This window comes from Sorex fumeus, unplaced genomic scaffold (genome assembly GCF_029834395.1).
Source record: "Sorex fumeus unplaced genomic scaffold, SorFum_2.1 ptg000026l, whole genome shotgun sequence".
NCBI lineage: Eukaryota > Metazoa > Chordata > Mammalia > Eulipotyphla > Soricidae > Sorex > Sorex fumeus.
In genome coordinates this window covers 15,186,917-15,207,622 of record NW_026606083.1, presented here as the reverse complement: position 1 = coordinate 15,207,622, position 20,706 = coordinate 15,186,917, and the positions used below count along the sequence as shown (strand labels likewise).

Below are 20,706 nucleotides of genomic sequence, written 5' to 3'. Positions count from 1 at the left end.
CCCCAGGGAGGAGGTGAGAGATGGGAAGAGAATTTACACATGACGATAGGAAAAACTCACAGTAGACCGCCAAAACAAGCCTGCAGTTTTCCACTGGTCTTGTTCATCTGTACATTTTGCACCTAATGGATTAGAAGTTTAAATACTGACTACATTTTCAAAATGGAGTGCCTTTTTTTATTCCAGTACAAGCTATGATGTGTCTGGGTATCATAAATCAGAACCTTAATGGTTTAACTATGCTTGATTATCAGTTAGATTTCTGGCAGTTGGGGAAGGAAGAGACAAAGACAGACCAACTAAGCATGCACGGAGAGGTGCATTATGGGGAGTTGTCGAGTGTTTGACATCTTGGAAGGTTTAAATAGATTCCCTTGGGGAGTAGCTATTATTCCATCAAAAAGGATAAGAACTGTAATGGTGCTTTAACAGGCCACTCACTGGATTTAGCTGCTTTGCAACTCAATCAGCGTTTTTGATAGGCTCTTCTCTTAAAACACAAATGATGGTACTTAATAAAACTGTGGACTTTAATGCTAATGATGCCAGTGGCAGGATACACACAGCTTATGTGAATGCAAACTTACCGATTTCTGCTTCTGCTTAGCTACAGCAGCATGGAAAAGAAACAAAGAATAACAGAGCATGCATGTTACTGGCTTGTCAAAGGACACAGACAGTCGACGGGACTGGAAGTGTGACGCAATGCGACTGAGCAGGTGCACAGAGGGAGCTTGGAAGTCACAGTTACCTTCTTAAAGAAGGGCATTCTTTTCTCTTTGGAGTGGGGTGACGTTACACTGTTTGCACTGGGTTTAGGGGAGCGGTGGTTTGCTGGAATATCATTGTCTTCTGCATCTAAGCCAGTAGCATCTATGTCTATAGCTATATACAGACAAACAATTCAAAAATCATCAGGTAGACAGGAGTGGAAAAGGGTTATAAAATTTTTTTAAAATTAAGTAAAACAAAAGCCAACAACTCTAACCATCATCAGAGATCTATTGGGAAAGTCCAGATACTCAACCAAGTGAAAATTGAAGGGTAAAGCACATGAAGAATGCAATGGAATCCGATCCCACAAAATGGAAGGATATTCCCCTGTAATCTCCCTTGGCTGGAGACCTTGGTCACTCCCTGTCTTACATAACTGTTCAGAAAAACAGCTTCAATCTAGATTCAAAGGCAATATTGATCCTTTCCGTGCCAACTGTTATTTCTATAAGTGCAGGACAGAACGTTTAGGTTCACTTTTTGCAAGATCTTAAAACTGCTTTTATGTAATAAATGCCTGCACCAGAAACCTTTATTGTAACATGCCTCAGATTTCTTATTTGAATTGCTTTGTATGCAGAAGCAAGCAGAGCAAAAAGGTATACTGCAATAAGCACTGGAGAAGAGACACTAGAAAATTCTAAACTTATGGGCCAGAGAGAGAGAGTACAGTGGGCAGGGCATTTGCCTTGCATACAGCCAACCCAGGTTTGATACTCAGCATCCCCTTGCACAGCCAGGAGTGATTCCTGAGCACAGAGCTAGGAGTAACCCCTGAGTGTCACCAGGTGTGGCCCAAAAACAAAACAAAAAATAAGAAATAAAAATATTATTTTTCTTATTTAGGAGGGATCCACAAGATAAATGAATAAGGATGGGTTCTAGGAAGAGTGGGATTAAAATGATTTTGAGGTGCTGTGTGTGGGTCTGACTGTGTATTTCAGAATCTGTTGGTCTCCAAATGCAATGAGTCCCAAGAAATGACACTGTTTTTCTGAGGACTTCTAAAGGGTCACTGGATTTCACATGAGAGGCAGAATGGAAAGGCAAGAGGACCTAGAGTGTAAGGACACTGGGATCTGCTTGGCTGGAAAGTGAGAGGTTCAACCTACGTCCACTTCTAAGTCTTTCCAGGGCACAGAGAGGTAGTACAGTGGGTAAAGCAGTCGCCCTGCATATGCAGCTGACCCAGGTTCGATCTCTAGCATCCCATATGGTTCCCTGAGCATCACCAGGAGCAATTCCTGAGTGCTCAGGCAGGAGCCTAAGCAATACCTGTGTGCCCCCCAAACAAAACAAAACAAAACAAAAGAAGGAAAAAGGAACTCTCTTTCCACCTGAAAACATAGCATGAATGTTAAATGAAGACAGATTCCCCTGTTTCATTTTTAAGATAAAGTACTTCTATATGCAGCTAATATAGGACTATATCAACTGTGGAATCAAAGCTGCACATTTTGAAAATTTGTTTTATTTACATTTTGGTTTCTAGGCCATACCTGGCTATTGTCAGCTCCCTGAGAGGGGTTACTCCTGGTGGTACTCAGGGCTTGAACCCAGGTCTCCTGCATCATTCTGCAGCCAAACCCTTGAGCTCTCTCTCCAGCAAAATAGTTTTAAAGCTCCATAACAATGCTCTCATTTCTAAGATTCCAAAACTAAACTCTTGAATTTAAAGGAGTTTAAGGAATTTAGTAAAAAAAAAAAAAAGAAGAAGAAGAAGAAAAAAAAAGAAAATCTCAGCAGAGTCGGGATGCAGACACTGGTCTGCCTCTGAATTCACGTCTCCTACCTGGGGCTACCTCCCTGAGCCAAAGCCATTTTTTTCTAGGTCCTTTCGGCCACATGGATGGATCTTTTGCTCTCCAAGTGGAGCTAAGTCCCCAGTGTCAGGACACCTAGAATATCAGTGCATTGAGCATCCCCAGGAAATCACTCTGTGGTGTAGTTTAACTGCGAGACTTGTGGCAGGGAATCACCCAGGCGGGCATTCTGTGACACGACACATCCCCCATGGAGTTCCATGGGCTCAGATGAAGACCCTTCCCTGCCGCTGACCTTCCCAAGCGACAGGCCAGGCTAGCAATAGAGAGCATCAACCATGCCTCACAATTTGCAATTACTGGGGCTACATTGTGACTCCGCCTTCTGGAAACTTGGACCTCTTGTTTCCTCTCTCCTTTTCCCTTGCTGGGGAGTAACGCCCCTTGAAGGAGCTGATACCTGGAATGCCCAATGCATTTCCCTTAGATGTCAGTGTGGGAAGCATGTCCATACTGGGGCAGCGCGTGTTTCCTTCTGGCTGTAAATTCCCACATGCTCTCCTCTTTCCCATCACTTACTGCGCCCAGGGAAGTCACACGCAAGGGACAGCGCTCCTCCCTTTTCTGGAATCGAGGCTGCCTGAGAGTGGACATGCGTCAGCAGGGGCCAAGGTTTGGGGGTTTTGCAGCTTGTTCACTGAACGTGGTCTGCTGCATTCAGTGGATTATTATTCTAATGGACAGGGTGGAGATGCATAAAGAATTTGGCTGTGACATGGCCCGGATGTTCAGCGAAGCATTCACAGAGCCTGACCAGGATGGCCCTGTCCCCATACTGTGGATACTGGGTTTTCAAGTGAAATTTACCCATGTACTAGTTCTACCTTGTAGATAACATCAACCCGAGAACATGCGCTGTGAAACACAGAACTCTGAAACTTTGGGCCACTTTCAAAACTCACGAAAAATAGTTCTCAAAGGAATCGAGAATCATATTCAGCTCTTTTTATTTTTTTGATACACTATTTTTAGACTGTTTTAGACTTTTTTAAACTGTTCTTTTCGTTATTTATTTTGGTTTGGAGACCATACCTGGAAGTATTCAGGGATCACTCCTGGTGGGGCTTGGGGGACAATATACAGTGCCGGAGATCAAATCAGGGTCAGCTCCACTCAAGTACCCTGCCCACGGTCATGTCTCTGGCATTCAGGTGACAGAAATCATCTATAAATCTGAAAATAGTGTTTCCCCCTGACCCCATCCTTCCTCATAGGTATGCCTGCATTTATTTATCAACTTTTCTGGTAGAGAGCCTTGGGAATGTTCTTTCGAGATATAAATGTCAGTTTGATCTTAGATCACTGATCGCAGTTGGGTGGCATGGAATACCATGAGCCACATATGTGTAGAGACGTGTGGGGTACATGTTGCACAGCTGGCTAGCATGCCGTTTCCCGTGGTACAGATGCAGCTGGAAATGCTTCTCTTTCCAATCCTTGAGGGCATCCACGTCTGTGTATTTAAGCTGATGCTTAGGAGTAAGGTGAATCTGGGGGAGCAAAGCTTTCACCCTGGCTAGGGGAGTCTGTTTTCCTCAGAGGGTAGAGGAAACTCTGTGAAGAATTTTCTGGAACTTGGGCTGGAACGTTAGCATAGCAGGTAGGGTGTTTGTCTTGCATGCAGCTGACCTGGGTTAAACCCCCAGCATCCCATATGATCCCCTGAACACCACCAGGAGTAATTCCTGAGTACAGAGCCAGGAGTAACCCCTGTGCATCGCTGGGTGTGACCCAAAAAGAAAAAAAAAAGAATTTTCTGGAACTTTCCTTGAAGACACATTTTACTATGTGAAAATTAGAGCAAGAGCCCAAGGCACTCTTCTGAGTGATGCCATCTGGTTCATGGAGTCCCTAGCGTTTCTCAGAACGGTTTCTGCAAAGACCTGTATCTGTGGGAAAGTTGGAAGACATTTTAAATCATTTTTATTTATTTATTTGGTTTTATGGGTCACAGCAAGGGATGCTCAGGTGTTACTCCTGGCTCTTCATTCACAGAATTACTCCAGGGGGATCATATGGGATGCTGGGGATTGAATCTGGGTTGGACAAGTGGACAAGTGCAAGGCAAATAAATGTCCTCCCCACTTTACTATCGCTCTAGCCCATAGACTATTATTACGTTCAACTCTCCATTTCACTCAAATTTTACACAGACTCCTGCCAAGAAGGACACAAAAAGGCAGCTGCACAAAGACATTACCAGTCCTCAGAATGTCGATGACTGGTAATGTCTGTGCATTAACACAGTAACGACTGTGCCTGCTCACATTTCTGTTTCCAAAGGAGAGTACTCCAGGGTCACAGGGGCTAGGAAGCAGCCAAGTTCTGCCTGGTCTGAAGAAGGCAGGCTGAGCTCTGCAAGGGGCAGGGGGATGGAGAGAGGCACAGCTGCTCCCCGGGCATCGTGGGTTCTCCTTTCATAGGTGCTTTGACAGTCTCAAGTGACTACTTGAGGCATCTTTTCTAAGTCTGTACCAACAGAGGTGTAGACCTGTGGGCATCTTTCCTAAGGCTGTACCACAAAGCTGTAGCCTGTGAGCATCTTTCCTAAGGCTGTACCAACAGAGCTCTTTACCTGTAGATCTCAGGGCTTCAGGATCATCCCTGCAACCACACAGGTTGGAGAAGTAGTGGCAAGGATGCCTCCATTCACCCTTCGCAAAGCAGCTCCTCCTTGCTGATCAAGGGAAGACAGCACCTCACTGAAACCTTCCTGGGCTTTACTTGTCAAATATACTTCTTACTTTGGGACCATTTAGAATGATGGCAAGTCCCAGTTAAGCACATGGCTTCTAAAATCCATATACATCCTAAGCAATTCCTTTCTACTGCATGTAAATTTAGTCAGAGTCCCATGGTTTGTGTTGAGAAGCCCATGATGGGACTCCTCTACCCTCAGTCGGGAATGCAGTGGCATCAGTATGACAGGGAGATGGTCTCAAACTCCACAGTTTAGCGGACAGAGTTCCTCCATTTCTCCGTGGATAAGCAAATATTGTGGGTGCCATGCAAAGAAAGGGAGGGAGGGAAGGAGGGAGGGAGGGAGGAAGGTAGGGAGGGAGGAGGGAGAGAGGGAGGGAGGGATGGAGGGAGGGAGGGACGGAGGGAGGGAGGAAGGAAGGAGTTTATCTGAAGTTTCCCTCTTCCCACTTCCCACTTTCTCAGTCACCCCTAGAATTGTTTAGGTCCAATATGCCTTTGGACAACTGCAATATTTCTCTCTCACTTTCATCTCTCAGCAAACTAAGACTCTGGTTTTTATGTAGTTTTACCAAGGCAACATCTATTTATAGAACTCTCTGCACAGGATGTTAATTACTACTGGATTGAACAAATACAAATCCAGTTAAATTCAAATTTCAGATAAATGTCTTCCTTCCTTCCTTCCTTCCTTCCTTCCTTCCTTCCTTCCTTCCTACTTTCCTTCCTCCTTCCTTTTTTCCTCATTCCTTCCCTCTCTTCCTTCTTCCCTCCCTCCCTCCCTTTGCATGGCACCCACAATATTTGCTTCCACTAAAAAATCATTGGTTGTGAAATTCAAATATAGCTTGATGTCCTTCTCTACAGACTGGAAAATCAAACAATAGTTAACTCTTCCCATAGGCATTTCCATCTTGTTTTTCAAGAGTTTTCTATATCTTTTGCATCTGCCACAGACCCTAGTAGGTATAGCTCACATGAGACCAATCACTGCTTCCTCACTTTCTTCCTAGGACTCTCTTTCTTCATTTTTCATTTAATTTGGAAGCTAGCACCTAACATGACATGGTGTCTGTATGTGTGTGTGTGTGTATGTATGTATGTGTGTGTGTGTGTGTGTGTGTGTGTGTGTGTTGGCTGGTGGGGGGGCGTTATTCACACATTCACTGCCTGGGTATTGGGGGTGGGGAGGGGGAGGCTACATCACTTTGACCATCTTCAGCAACTCAGAACAAACACATCCCTGTCTATATGTCCCTTTTTTTTCAAACCAGAAAGCCAACACCCCATACCGTTCCAAAATTGGGGACATTCTTGTTTCTGACCTTTTACAAATTTCCAGGGCAGGTGATTCAGTGTCTATAAACTCAAACAACCAGGCTCTGAAAAGCATGAAATGCAAGGTGTGCTACTCAGCACTGTCTCCAACTTACCAGATGATGGAGGTGTAGATTTTCTGGAACTAGGTACTATGTCACCCAAACTGGACGATGAATTTCCTCCTGATTTACTGGAGTAAAGCAAAATTTCATATTAACTCTGATATCCATTGCAGATATTAAAACATTTGTTACTGTTCAATAAACCATGATTACTCATTGTGTTTTTATTGAACTGTAGACTCTTTCCCACAAAGAGGCAGATAGTAATTTCCCCTGTGGAGATTCCTGGAATCCTTAGCAACAGCCCAACGAGCCTCTGTTTCAAATTCCAGGGTTAATTTTAACAGACCTTGAGAGAATGCAGGAGACATGGTAATTTCTGCTGCCCTCAAAATCTCTACAATGGCAGAGCTTCTTTGCTTCTGACTTGAGCAAAGTTGAGAACCTCAAGGTTAATACCAGGATTTAGCAGTTTCCTTTCATTTAGCTTGTTTCTTTGCTTTTGTATACTTTGAGTGGAAGTACTGGAGTTTTCATTGAATAACTTACTGAAAAAAAGGACTCAGTGACACCCAAACCTGGCTCATCTTTAAAACCAGATGAAGAAATGTGGTATTTGCATATGCTCTAGGTAACAACCAGAATGTGTCTCAAGCTTGGGTAAATGAACAGTTCAGCCTGGATAATCGGTATGACCTGAAACTCTTTCAGAACCAACCAACAAATTTTGCTGTTTGATATAAGATGTACTTTAGAGTCATAGAAATGTTGCAGTTAATATTAGAACAAAAGTGCTTAGGTTTTGGGTCAAGTCTCCACAAGCTAAATTCCAGAATACTAAATGATCCCTTCTTACATGAAGGAGGGAAGGAGCATCTGAAAAGATGGACATGAAATTTTAGCCAGGCAATCTTATTACTTGACATTTATTATAGCCAAGCAGAGCTTAGTTGAATGAACTGGTAATGTCTGTGCTTCAAAGGGCAACATTTACTTCAGTAAATATTAATATTAAAATATACATTCCATGAAAAGTCTGTGTTTTATTGCAATTCTTTTGGAATTTTAATGCTTAAAACAGATAAACTTCTGAAGCCATAAGAAACTAGTGAGAAGGCTCTATAGGTTTTTTAAGGTTTGTAAAAGATATTCTATCACATGTAAAGATCAGACACATATAAAAGTAATAATAAGTGGGATTTCTAGAAAACAGTTTCTGGCAAATATTCAAGAATACCTATGAGCAGGACTACAAAATTTTCTTCCAGAAGTTTTTCTTTTCAAGCCCTGTTTAATTTCTCTCAAAATCTTCTTAGTCTCATTGAATTTTCACAACAAAGCACCCTTCAGATTGTATAAGACAATTTCAAATGTTCCCAAGAGTAGAAATATTCAGGATGCAAAACTGCCCTTAATTTCTAATTCTATAGAAACTCTGCTCTCTTGAACCCTCTTTTTATTGCCTTTGATTTCTATTGATTTTTAGAATTTACACAGTAAGAGTTTTAAAGCTCTAAGATCTGGCTGTGCTCTCAAAACAAAAACTGTGTACATGACAGATGTAAACAAATTTCTAAGCAAAAATGTATTTGACATATGTAAACAAACACTTGAGAAGAGAGACAGACCAAAGAAAAATCAAACAAGGGTGCATCTATAATCATGGGAAGTAGCTCCATTTCCTAGAATCTGGTATGTTTTACTCCCCTCATCCATAAGAAAATAACACAAAGGGCAATAGTAAAACCAATGCAGGACAAAGAGTAAATCAGGGTTTGTAGAAGTTCAGCCTGGAGTCCATTAATGGGGTTTTTACCCTGAACCTTACACCATCTAGCTGTGTGACCCTGGCAACTTCCTGAACTTCTATTGCCTATTACTTCATCTATGCAGTAAAGGTGAAGACATTTATGGTCCTCAGGTTCTTACAAAGCCAACTGATCATAAATTGCTAAGATAGGGGAGGGGTGAGGGGGGACCCAGTTGAGGCAGAGGAAATGATTCTCTAAGCTATTTTTGGCCAAAACACCTCTCTTTCTAACTCCCAGGAAGTAGTTTCTCCTCCTCATTTTGTGTATGAAGAAGCAGAGAAAGATATACAAGTCTATCTTTGAAAAAAATTCCACCCTTGATTTTATTTCTTAGTGTTCACATAAAAATTATTTTTCTTTCAACCTCCCTGATTCACACTGCAGAATAAGATACCAAGATCTCTGGAAGCCCTCAAATCACTTTCTATGACCTACAACTACAGTCCTAAATTCATTCCACTGGAGAATCCTTCTCAAGTTATTTGACAAGAAAAATCTAGAAAATGCCAAAGTGCCCTCCAAGAAACGAAAACCAAATACAAATTGTTCCACAGCTGAGGTGCCTTCACATCTCAACCAGCTTGGTGGACCCTTCAGGGACATGATTTGAATTATGTGTCTCTATCCTATGAGCACTGTTTTTCAATAAGTAGACTAGAAAAAAAGTTGGGAGAGTTTGAAACAATCTGAAAAAAACTCATAAAAACCCTGTACCCTGTATCCAAAATTTAACTTATGCCATAAGTAAAGGCCCTCCCATTGATTGTCGATTTGCTCGAGCGGGCCCAGTAACGTCTCCATTGGAGACTTTGTTGTTACTGTGTTTGGCATATCGAATACTCTCGGTAGCTTGCCGGGCTCTCCGAGAGGGGTGGAGGAATCGAACTCAGGTCGGCCATGTTGGCCGCTTGTAAGGCAAACGCCCTACTGCTGTGCTATCGCTCCACAGCTTATAAATGCATAAAATATATAAAGATAATGGTCCACTTTAACATGACCATCAAATATATTCACATCTGCTAGAAAAGATTAAATTTTTTTAAAAACTGACACCAACACCTACAGGCCATCCATCATGCCATTCAAAGGGAAAGAAATATGTGAAGCTATTATCATAAGGCTTTTTAGCTGGCTCTAAGGTTTGGGAGAGGTCAAAACTTCAACTTCTAGGTTTGGGCGTCCTAGCCCCCAAGTTCTACATTTATACAACCAAATTAGTAAAGTAATGCCTATGCCCCAGAAAATTAATTTTTCCATACTGTAAGAGTTTAACAAATATTAACATATCACAATAGATGAAGAAACACACAATAAAGCCAACAGAACAACAGAAATGAAATGAACAGTATTAGATCTTCAAGATCCTACAATTGAATTGTATGTGTTTATCTTTGTGTGTTCACCTGTGATACTTCTGCTTTTAAAAGACTCACAGCCCCCAATAACCCAAAGATGAATGAACGTCAAGTACGGGACAGGGGATTCTATCTGTACTAAAAGAACCAAGCAGGGAAAAAGATATTAGTTTTCCTAAAGCTCTTTTTATTTGAATGATTGGCTGCTGCTTGCAAAGTATTTTTCTAAGACTAAGATTCTTGTCAGAGTGTTGAGCATCCTGAAATGAACCAATAACACAGAAGTAGGAGTAAACAAAACGCTTTGCTTTCTTTCATTTCAGAAAAAAGGCTGATTTCAAGCCCATGACCTCCCCAGGGAAGGAGCAGCTACAGTCTTGGATTTGATGGCTTAAGGGTTCAATTGAAAACCCACTCTGTGTCTGAGGAGACTGAGTGATTTCTTAAGAGAGGGGCAATCCACTCTGAGATGCCTGGGAAAGACCGTTCAGTATCAACCTCTTGGAGAACTCATCTAATTGCTATCTGCCAAGGCAATTTTACCAGGTGTCATATTGGGTTCTCCTTTGAGTGCTCAGCAGTGAGCAGGACTGAAAATTAACTCTCTCGAATGAACATGAAACAAACTGACCAAAAGAAGGGCTATTTGTCAGTGACACCTGAGACCATCATTTCCAAAGGTGTCTCTGGCACAGCATGCAGTGACGGAGTCACCAGTGCTGCTCAGAGTGTGGGGTCTTTCAGAGGAGAGAGCCCATGAGTATCACTTCTGTACTCAGGCTGCACGAAAGTGTTCGTACACTTTCTCTCTTCTCATTAGCAACTGTCAGATCATTCGATTCTCTTCTGAGCTGGATGCAAAGCAGACGCCAGATGTCGCATTTCTAGGGCCCCATCTGCAGTATTATTACCGATGGTGAATGACTTTCAATCTAAAATAATTCTGGGGGGCTCAGAAATGGAAAAAATTTCAGGCCTGCGTGCCTGGGAAAATTAAACCTAAGGTACTAATAAGGATGAGCTTTCCTATAAGAGCTGACATCACAGCCACTTAGGAAGCTGGACTGTGACTGCCTGGGAAATTAGAAACCACCAGGGCCACTGGCGGTTTGGCTTTGTGGGCTGTGCTGGGCTTTGTTCAGGTGATGGGTTGGCTTTGTCTACTCAGAGAATTTTAAGTGCTGGTATTTTTCAGGTATTTTGTTTTGTGTGTGGGTCACATTTAGTGCTGCTCAGGACTTATTCCTGTGCTCAGGGGACCCTATGGGGTTCTGGGGATTGAACGTGGTTCAGCCGCATGCAAGGCAAGTGCCCTACCCACTGTGCTATCTCACTGGCCTCATGTTTTGTTTGTTTGTTTGTTTGTTTGTTTTGCTTTTTGGGTCACACCTGGCTCTGCACTCAGAAGTCACCCCTGGAGGTACTCAGGGGACCATATGGGATGCTGGGAATCGAAGCCAGGTCAGCCGTGTGCAAGGCAAACGCCCTATTCGCTGTGCTATCTCTCCAGCCCCATCATGTCTTTGTTTTAAAGCAGACTCTAACTGGCCTCTCCCCAGGTAGGTAACCATCCATCAGTACAGCCTACCCAACACACAGGAGCCTAGCAGCTTTCATGTTCCTCAGCTTACCCTGAAGAAACTCCTGCTGTCAACTTTGAACTTGCCTCAGTTTACCCCTTTTTCTTCTTTTAAGGGTGGCAAACTTGTCTTCTTTTTTCTTTTTCTTTTTTTTTTTTTGCTTTTTTTGAGTCATACCTGGCATTGCTCAGGGGTTACTCCTGGCTCTGCACTCAGGAATTACTCCTGGTGGGATTTATTGGATGCTGGGAATCGAACCCGGGTTGGCCGTGTGCAAGGCAAACACCCTACCCGCTGTACTATCGCTCCAGCCCTAATCCTGTCTTCTTAACACTGCTTTGCACCCACTAAAAGGATGGTGGACTCCAGGTAAGGACAGTGCCTGGAGGAAGGTGACATGCGCACGGTCACACGGGGCCATTTCCACCTACCTGGAGTAGAATTTCCCTTGCTTGGCTCTCTGCTCATGCTGTAGCCTCATGTTCTCGAGTTTGACCGGGCTTGGGATGAATCCGATTTCACAGCCTTCTTTCACCAAGCGCCCTATCCACCAGTCATTGTTAAATTTCTAAAGGCAGAATCAAAATGGCGCAGGTCAGTGTAGAGAAGCTCAACCCGTCCCCTTGTCTTTCTTCTCCGTGAACTATTCAGCAACTAAAAGCAGCCTGGGCTAAGGAGACAACAGCCTTGACCTCCTGGAAACCCTGAGGTTTTTGGGTTTTGCCCCCACAGGCTTTCCTCTGTCCCTTTTCTTGGTGCCACTGTGCTAGCATTGGCAAAGGGTCTGTCACAGGCAGCTATACCCTGAGTAGAACGCACCGACTTGTTCCACGGTTAACAGCTCCTAGGCCAGGAGCAACAAGGGTGTGCTTAAGAGAACTCATTTCATCCACTTCTGCCATCAAATGAATGACACATGTTAACAGGGCCAGAGAAGTCCTGAAATCTACCTGAAATCATGCCCCAGACGGCATCTATCTTTGTGCAAACAGGTTAACAATGACCACGATGAGATATCTGTTGCCTCTTAGGTTAAGATTGACAATTCTCTATTGTAGTTGAAATACTCATTCTAAAATCTTTATGATCTAAATTGATATCCCTCCCCGGAATAGTACTTTTTCATTCCGTATTTCTCCTTTGTTCATGGTAGAAATGGGGCCTTGTCTGAGGGATCAGCTCCCAAAAGGAGGCGGTGGACCAGTCTAACCTCCTGTTGCCAGAGGTCAGCGACGCCATTCTGTCTGAAAACGTTATCTTTCCTTTCTAGATGCTATATTGCACCTCTTTCTTAAAAAACTGAAGTGGTCGGTTCAAATTTTATCAATCCTTTGCATTGGCAGCTGTTGTCTCATTTGCCTTTTATTGCAGTGACCAGCGAAATTTGCAAATTCTCCCAAGCCCTATGATGACCACCCTCCCCCAACACCCCCCGCCAACACACACAGCTTAGTGGAAGTGCTTCTATCGTAAATATTTGCAGATCTCAAAGAAAGCTCATGCTCACACATCGAGAACAATAGATGGAGGGATTTCTTATCAATTAACAGTGTCCTAGCTGGCAAACATCAGATAAATATTGACGCACAGTAATCCTTAATTGAGGGTGGATTTCTACAATTTACAGATTGAGTCACAGTTAACTGAAAGTTGGATATATTTATCATGAAGGATGGGGATTTTTCTTCTATCTGGTTCCTGTGTCCCTGGTATCTCTCCAGAGAGAGAGAGGCCTATCATCTCTCTCTCTCTCTCTCCTTGAGAAGCGAAGCACTGAAGGACCGAGAGAATCAGAGATCTGAGTTCAAATGCTTTCAGCAGAGAGGAGAGATAGAAAAATCTCAGATGCCTAAACTGAGACATGAAGGGAGAAACAATGGTTCAGACCACACACTTAAGATAAAATAATGGTTAAGCATAAGAAAGAATCATCTATGTAGAAAAACTTCCTAGTTTCTGGGTCATGGAGCCCAGGACGGAGGTGGGAGGTCTTGATGTTATTGTCAGAGTCTAGTGACTTTTTTCTTCTTTTAAAAAAAGAGTTCCAAAATGGTATTTCAAAAAGATATTTGTACTATTCACAGTAGCCACAATCTGGACACAACCCATGTGCCTAAAGTGCCCAAATGCCAAGTGGTTAAAGAAACGGTGGCTTATATAAGCCATGGAATGCTACTTGGCTGTAAGAAGACAAAATGCAATTCATTGCTACATGGAGGGTATCATGCTGAATGAAGTCAGTAAGGAGAGGGACAAATACAGAAAAGCTCTCTCATGTGAAACATAGTAAGGGACTAACAAATGGCCAACAGCAAAAGACCCTGAAAGTTGGTCTGTAGACCTGGGTTTGCCAATGGGTAGGAGGATGAGAGGGGTTGGGAGGGGTCCTTGAGATACTGGTGGGGGGGAACACTAGCATGGTGGATGTGCTGTATGCCGGGACTTTATATTAACTTTACTGAAAGTCATGGCACCCAAATAAAAGTGCTAAATCATCAGTATACTCAGAAATAAACTTTTTTTTTGGGGGGGGGTCACACCTGGCAATGCACAGGAGTTACTCCTGGCTCGGCACTCAGGAATTACTCCTGGCAGTGCTCAGGGTATCATATGGGATGCTGGGAATTGAACCCAGGTTGGCTGAGTGCAAGGCAAACGCCCTACCCGCTGTGCTATCGCTCCAGCCCTATAAATGAACTTTTAAAATGGTGTCATATATAGTTAGAAAAGTGTCAAGAGCACTGAGATTGGGCAGAAAGCACACAGCTACAGCTCCGGGCAAGGTGATTTCACAGCAACAGGGAATAAAAAACGATGTTTCAAGGGGAATATCAGGTAGGTAAATTAAAAGTATGTCGTACTTCCTTAACATGCAGAAAATCTTTTGCTTCGAATGAGATGGCCATGCCCGGCACGGGAACGTCATCTTCATGGGCTGCACTGTAGCTGACATTTGTCCGAACTGCAAAGGCAACAGGCTTTGTCTAGAGAGAGAAAAAGAGGGAAACAAAAAATTAAGAAACAGTGTCTCTTTCCCCCTGAAAACATAAATGTACATACAAGAACTGGTGTGACTGTTGTTTTCTACACTTGACTCTTCAACACAAAACAGCTCTTTAGTATTCACAAAACAGGAAATCCTCAGGCTGAGGGCTACATACCTCCTACTTCCAAAAAGGAGAAAAAGGCTATTGTTCTCATTGAAAGCATTACAAGTAATGAAGGTGAAAATAATTTGGTGAAATATGTGTTTACAAGGGGACAGCTTGTAGCAACTGGAAATCAAGATGCATGCGGGAATAAAATGTAAGTTCTTTGGTTCCATGAGAGAGAGTGAGAGAGGGAGAGGGAGCGGGTGAGGGAGGGAGAGATAGAGAGAGAGAGACAGAGAGAGAGAGAGAGAAGGGAGGGAGGAAGGGAGAGAGAGGGGAAAAGGAAGGAGAGAGAAGAGAGAGAGAGAGACTTAGTAACAGCTAACCCCTCTACACCAGACATGTACTAAAATCCTTAATAATGACATAATTTTAAAAGGCGCAATGTTCCAAATAAAAAAGAACTAGGGGATAGATCTTATGACTCCAGAACTATTCTTCATGGCTGCAGGGAATTAGGAAAGCAATGACTTTTCATTCCTTTTACCCTTCTTGAGTTCGCTTGGCCTCTGGAAATGCGAACATTAATTAAGCTGTCCTTTATTATCTGATGCTTTGCATATTTCCCAACAAGTGTTTGTCCTCCCTCTTCTCAGTATATGCAAAGGGAAATAGTAGGTGAGCTCGGGAAAGAGCCTGTTTCTTTCTTGGACACAATGGCCCATGGATTCTCCTGAACAGTATCTCCTGCCACAGAGATCTTTTCATTCAGACCTGTCAGAGAAGGCATGTGGGAAGTGGAACAGACAGAATCCAGTTTGTTTCCAGATTTTTCAAATCTGTCCTACCTGGCTGAGGTTTTGATTGAGGATGGTGCTAAGGAGTAATGAAGTCGCAACAATACGTAAAGAACGAAGGCCCATGGTTTAGATATGAACCAAGGAGAAACATGAACACTCAAGTTTGAATTCCAATACCTGGCAACTACTATGATTACTTTGGAGGGGCTTTTTTGGGTCACACCCAGCGATGCTCAGAGGTTATTCCTGGCACTGTACTTGGGAATTTCTCCTGGTGGTGCTTGGGCATCCTATGGGATGCCAGGGATCCAACCTGAGTCAGCCATGTGCAAGGTATAAGGCAAATGCTCTACCCACTGTAGTATTGCTCCAGCACCCCCCTTTTTTTTCCTTTTTGGGTGACACCCAACGATGCTCAGGGGTTACTCCTGGCTCTGCATTCAGTAACTACTCCTGGTAGTGCTTGGGGGACGATATGGGATACTGGGGATCGAACCCGGGTTGGCTGCATGCAAGGCAAATACCCTACCTGCTATACTATCAATCTGGCCCCTTTTTTAAATGAATTTTTAAGGGGTGCTGTTCCCCCAAGAGAAAGACTGAAAAAAAAAAAACAAAAGCTGTCTGGAGCGCCACCAGAGGTGGGTCCTAACCCACAGTGCTCAGGAGCTAATCCTGGCTCGGTACTCGGGAGTGACCCCTAGCTGCATCAGGAGAACTGGATTGGTGCTGGGGAACTGAGCCAGGGCCAGCGGGATATATGGTGGCACACAGTGCATACCTTCACCCCAGAGTCCCTCACATGGGTATTCCAAGAAAGGCAATGGCATAAATACCAGGCAGAGACTTAGGGAGTGGTTGGTAGGACAGGGGAGCCACAGGAAGGAAACATAAGCCCTTTAGGGCTGCTGCTTATCCCCTTGCTTGGAATTTCTACGGCAATTTCAGGCATGCAGACAGTATCCGATACAAAGACTTTCTCTACTTGGAAGCATTTTAGTCACTCCCTTGAACTTGATGTCTCAGAAGGTGATAACTCTTTTCAGGCAACTGATTTATATTGCTTTTTATTTCTTTAGTCTAGCCTCTGAGCATTACCCATAGTGAATTTGGTATACACTAATAACTGCTAAAGGGCTCAATTATGGGATTGATTTCTTTCTATTAAGGCAATCAGTGTCTGGATGATGCTCCTGACAAGGGGCCGCTGCCTTTGGCTCCTGAGGCAGCAAAATCCATATACCCAAGGTCTACGGTAGCAAGACTGGTTGGATCGGTTTTTTGTTTGATGCGATTAAGAAGCATGAATACATGAGCAAGTGAGTGTCTATTTGTAAATTAAATATAAAACCTTAAGATATATGAATATTTTAAGAGCTGGGCATGGAATAAATGTTTGATGCAAAAATAGAAATCTTACAAAAGTCACTGTAAGGACGAACAAGCCTGATATCAAGCGAAAACTGCAAGTGAAACAAAAGTCAAGGTGAATCTTTTTTTTTTTTTTGAAGAGCTGTAGAATAAGCGGGGATAAAGGTGTTTTAGGGAACAAACTATGGTTTTCTCTGAAACGTTAGGCTCAAGCTGGAGTGATGGTGCCAGGGTTCAGGTGTCACCTTGCCCCCCCTTGCAAACGGCAGACCTGGGTTTGATCCCCAGGGACTCAGACAGTCCTCGGAGTGTTCCCTGACCTCTCCCAGGTTCATCCCTCCCCAATCCTGCAACAACATCACCAAAACCTACCCAAAATGTTAGAGTCTCTTTAACTGAGAATAAAAGTAGAGGCAGTATTTATAAATACTGAAATCAAGGTTGTACTCAAAGTATAGCATGCAAGGTGAAGTGACAACGGTCACTGATATAAACAGATGTAGGGAGCACGCACACAGCAGGGGGGATAATGAGGCTGAGTAACAGAGCAAGGCTCCAAAACCAGGACCTCTGCCCGTCCTCCCTGCAGAGGAGAGGAAACAGAGCACCCCATTTCTTTCTGCTTATCAGGCAGTGGATCACTCTGGATCTGAGCTCTCAACTCAGGCAGCAAAGGATCCATTGCCGGCGACTGGGGAAAGCAAACATACAGTGGAGAAATGTTTCCAAAGAGAAATTCAATATGAAGAGAGATTATCCCCGCAGTTTGGGCTCAGAATCATCCAATATTCATAAAGCATTTTCCTTCAAAAAAAAATCAACACTGCCTCAGCCAAGCTGTCTCTCCTCAGAGCTGCAACTTCGAGAAGTATATGCATGCCAGGTCACAGGCAAAGAAACCAAGAAAGTTCTGGAGCTTCCTTTCTCGGTTGGGGGGGTCCCTCTCTGCCTCAGAGGAAATTTCAGTCAAGTAGTATCTTTTTGTTGTTTTGGGGCCACAACTGGAGGTGCTCAGGGGTTACATATGGGGGTACTAGGGATTGAACCCAGGTCAGCTGTGTGCAAGGCAAGCACCCTACCTGCTGTTCTATCTCTCCACCCCAACAAGCAGCATCTTAACGAGAAAGTAGTGGACCAGAGAGCTAGAACAGGAATTAAGGCACTTGCCTCACATGTAGCCAGCCTCTGTTCCATCCTTGGCACTGCCTACAGCCCCTCCAAGCACTACCAGGAGTGATCCCTGAGCTCAGAGTCAGGAGTAAGTCCTGAACACAATGGGTAGACTCCCAAACTACCACCACCAGCAGTAACTACTACTACTATTATTATTATTACAAAATCTGGCACATTGTGGAGGACTGAACTGGATTTGGGGTTGAATTGAACGTCATCAGCACATGTGATTTTCAGTAACGATCTCCTGAAATATCTATCATGTTATACTGCGACATGATTTCAACTTTAAAAATGTACACACCTGGAGCTGGAGCGATTAGTATACAGCGGGGTGGGCGTTTGCCTTGCATATGGCTGACCAGGTTCAATCTCCTGCATCCCATATGGTCCCCTCAGCACAACCAAGAGTGATTCCTGAGTGCAGAGCCAGGAGTAACCCCTGAGCATCACCAGGTGTGACCAAAAACAGCCACACACACACACACACAAACACACACACAAAATTTACACCCCGAAAATTTACTAAGGTCAAAGGGGACACAAAAACCCCTGCGGGGTTTTCTCCTTACACCCACGGAGAAAGTTGCAGTGAACCCACACTAGGCCCAAAGGCTTTAGTATAGCAGCTGAACAATGCTAACCCCAGGCCAACTTCCAATTTCCTCTCTTGCTATCAGAAGGCACATTTTCTGTGTCACCTCCCCACTCCTGCTCCCAAACACCACCTTCCTCTCCTATTCCTCTCCTTAGTTTTCTCTCAGGTTGATTCTGTTTCCCTTAAAGTACAAAATGGAAAGAAAAGAGAAAAGGGAGGTGACGGAAGCTCATTGCACTTGGAGTGAGGCGCAGCACAATTTGAAATGTCACTGTACACAAAATCCAATGTAGGCCTTTTAGAACCAAACCCCCAGGTCAAATTCAGTCAAGGTCCGGCTCAGTCCTGGTCTCCGTGGCAAGGAAAGAAATGAACATAAGGAGGGGACCCAATCATGCCATCTCCTCTAAATTACTACTTTGCATTTAAACTGTTATAGAAATTGTCCATTCTGTACTTATTTAGAAAATTACACACTATCACCAATTTCCAAAGAAGCATTCTAAACCAATATAAGGAAAGCCTCCACAAAGTACAGGCTGACAAACAAGGGAAGACACATTCTATTCTGTTTTAATTCTGTAATCTTCACTTTCTTCTCCACGCCAACAGCTGTCATGACCGCTAAATCCACAAGACTGTTGTGATCACTGTGTGCGTGTTTATTTTATTACTCTGTATTTTACCGTTTTGTTTTCTGAAACAAAAAACACCCTCTTCCCTGCAATCAAAAAAAAAAAACCCAAACAAACAAACAAACAAACAAAAAAAACAGAGGAGAAACTCTCCAGGATTAAAACCAAACATTTGAGCAAGGAATGATATGCATGCCAGGAGTCCTGGGTGGCAGGCTGTGGATGAGAGAACTGTCCAATCACTCGCTCTCTGAAAATGTGGAAAACCTTTGCCACCACCATTATTTCAGTGCCCAGCAAAGCTCTGGCACTGCCTGGCACTTGTGTGGTGCTTCTCCAACTTTCCTGGGTCATGGTCCTCCTTCTACACTGTTTCCTTCCCAGAGACTCCCTGTCTATGCCATGCTCCCCCATTTATTTTATTTTCACCTACCTTGGACAAGCCTGGGGGCCTGCAGAGGGGTGCAGGGTCTCCAGCTAAGAAATGCTTGCCCAGACCTTCCCTAAGCAATCGCCCCGAGCAGCCCCTCATTTCCTAATACTTTCAGGCTGGGGGAAGGTAGAGAGCAAGCAGATGCCAATAAATCAATATTGGTGGGATACATCGAGTCCAGCACGCTCCTTTTTATTGTTGTTTTAGGGCTACATCCAGCGATGCTCAGAGGTTACTCCTGGCTCTGCACTCAGGAATTACTACTGGTGGGGCACAGGGTGCGGAAGCTGTGTGGGATGCTGGGGATTGAACCCAGGTTGGCTGCTTACAAGGCAAATGCCCTACATGCTGTACTATCTCTCCAGTCGTACATCACACATCTTTGAGACTTTTTTCTTTTTTTTAGGTCACACCTGGCGATGCTCAGGGGACCATATGGGATGCCGCGGATAGAACCCAGGTCAGCCATGTGCAAGGCAAATGCCCTCCCCAATGTTTTATCACTTCACCCCTCCCCCCCAGAGATATTTTATCCTTGATTGTTTCAAGCCATGTCCAGAGGACATATTCTTAGATTAGGGTGCTTATGCCTGAAAATATCTGATCTGTAATAGTAGGCTACCCTTCAGAAAGATGGAGAGATTCTCATGCCCACCATAGGGGATGAAATGATCTTGGGTCTCTAAAGCAATCTATGTCCTTGGAATCCCATGGATCAGAGGATCTTAGGAAGATGGGGTGGATCTTATGAAGTCCTATGGATCATCAGGCTGAGAGTCCGGATGCTGGCCTGGGAGAATACGGAGCTGTGGCTTCTGTTTCTGGCAGGACAGCTAGTTAGACTTGCGAGCATGAGCTTGAGGTAGGCAGGCAGGCAGATGGGGAAGGCCCCTTCCTCAAGGCAATGGCAAGGAGTTTCCTGGGAAATAATTGATGCAGGAAGGTAGGTTAGGGAAACCCCCCCACCCCCACCCCATGATGGCAATGAAATATCTCGAAGGAATAAAACCACCAGTCCTAAATCTGACCCACCTTGTGGATACAGAAAGCAAGATCTGATAAATCTTCTCCAGCAACAGAACCTGAGGAGCCCAGGCCCCTTCCTACAGAAAGGGCCTGAAGGGAATTACCAAGAACACTCAATTCCTTTAATCTGATTAACCCTCAGCTAGCCCAAAC

General features: G+C 43.9%; 1 protein-coding gene across 7 annotated transcripts in view; it reads right to left on the bottom strand.

Moving 5' to 3' along the window:
- CACNB2 (calcium voltage-gated channel auxiliary subunit beta 2) overlaps positions 1–20,706 on the bottom strand; it is a 342,926-nt gene that overhangs the window by 22,044 nt on the left and 300,176 nt on the right. For 4 of the 7 annotated variants that reach the window (XM_056114501.1, XM_056114502.1, XM_056114506.1 and 1 more), the window contains 4 exons: positions 14,287–14,409; positions 11,857–11,993; positions 6,731–6,807; positions 752–885 (listed from right to left, as the gene is read on the bottom strand). In XM_056114501.1, coding sequence (XP_055970476.1) covers positions 752–885; positions 6,731–6,807; positions 11,857–11,993; positions 14,287–14,409 — 471 coding nt within the window. Of the gene's footprint in view, positions 1–587; positions 608–751; positions 886–6,730; positions 6,808–11,856; positions 11,994–14,286; positions 14,410–20,706 lie in introns of all 7 variants that reach the window. The other 3 variants (XM_056114504.1, XM_056114507.1, XM_056114508.1) reach the window with 1 other exon arrangement.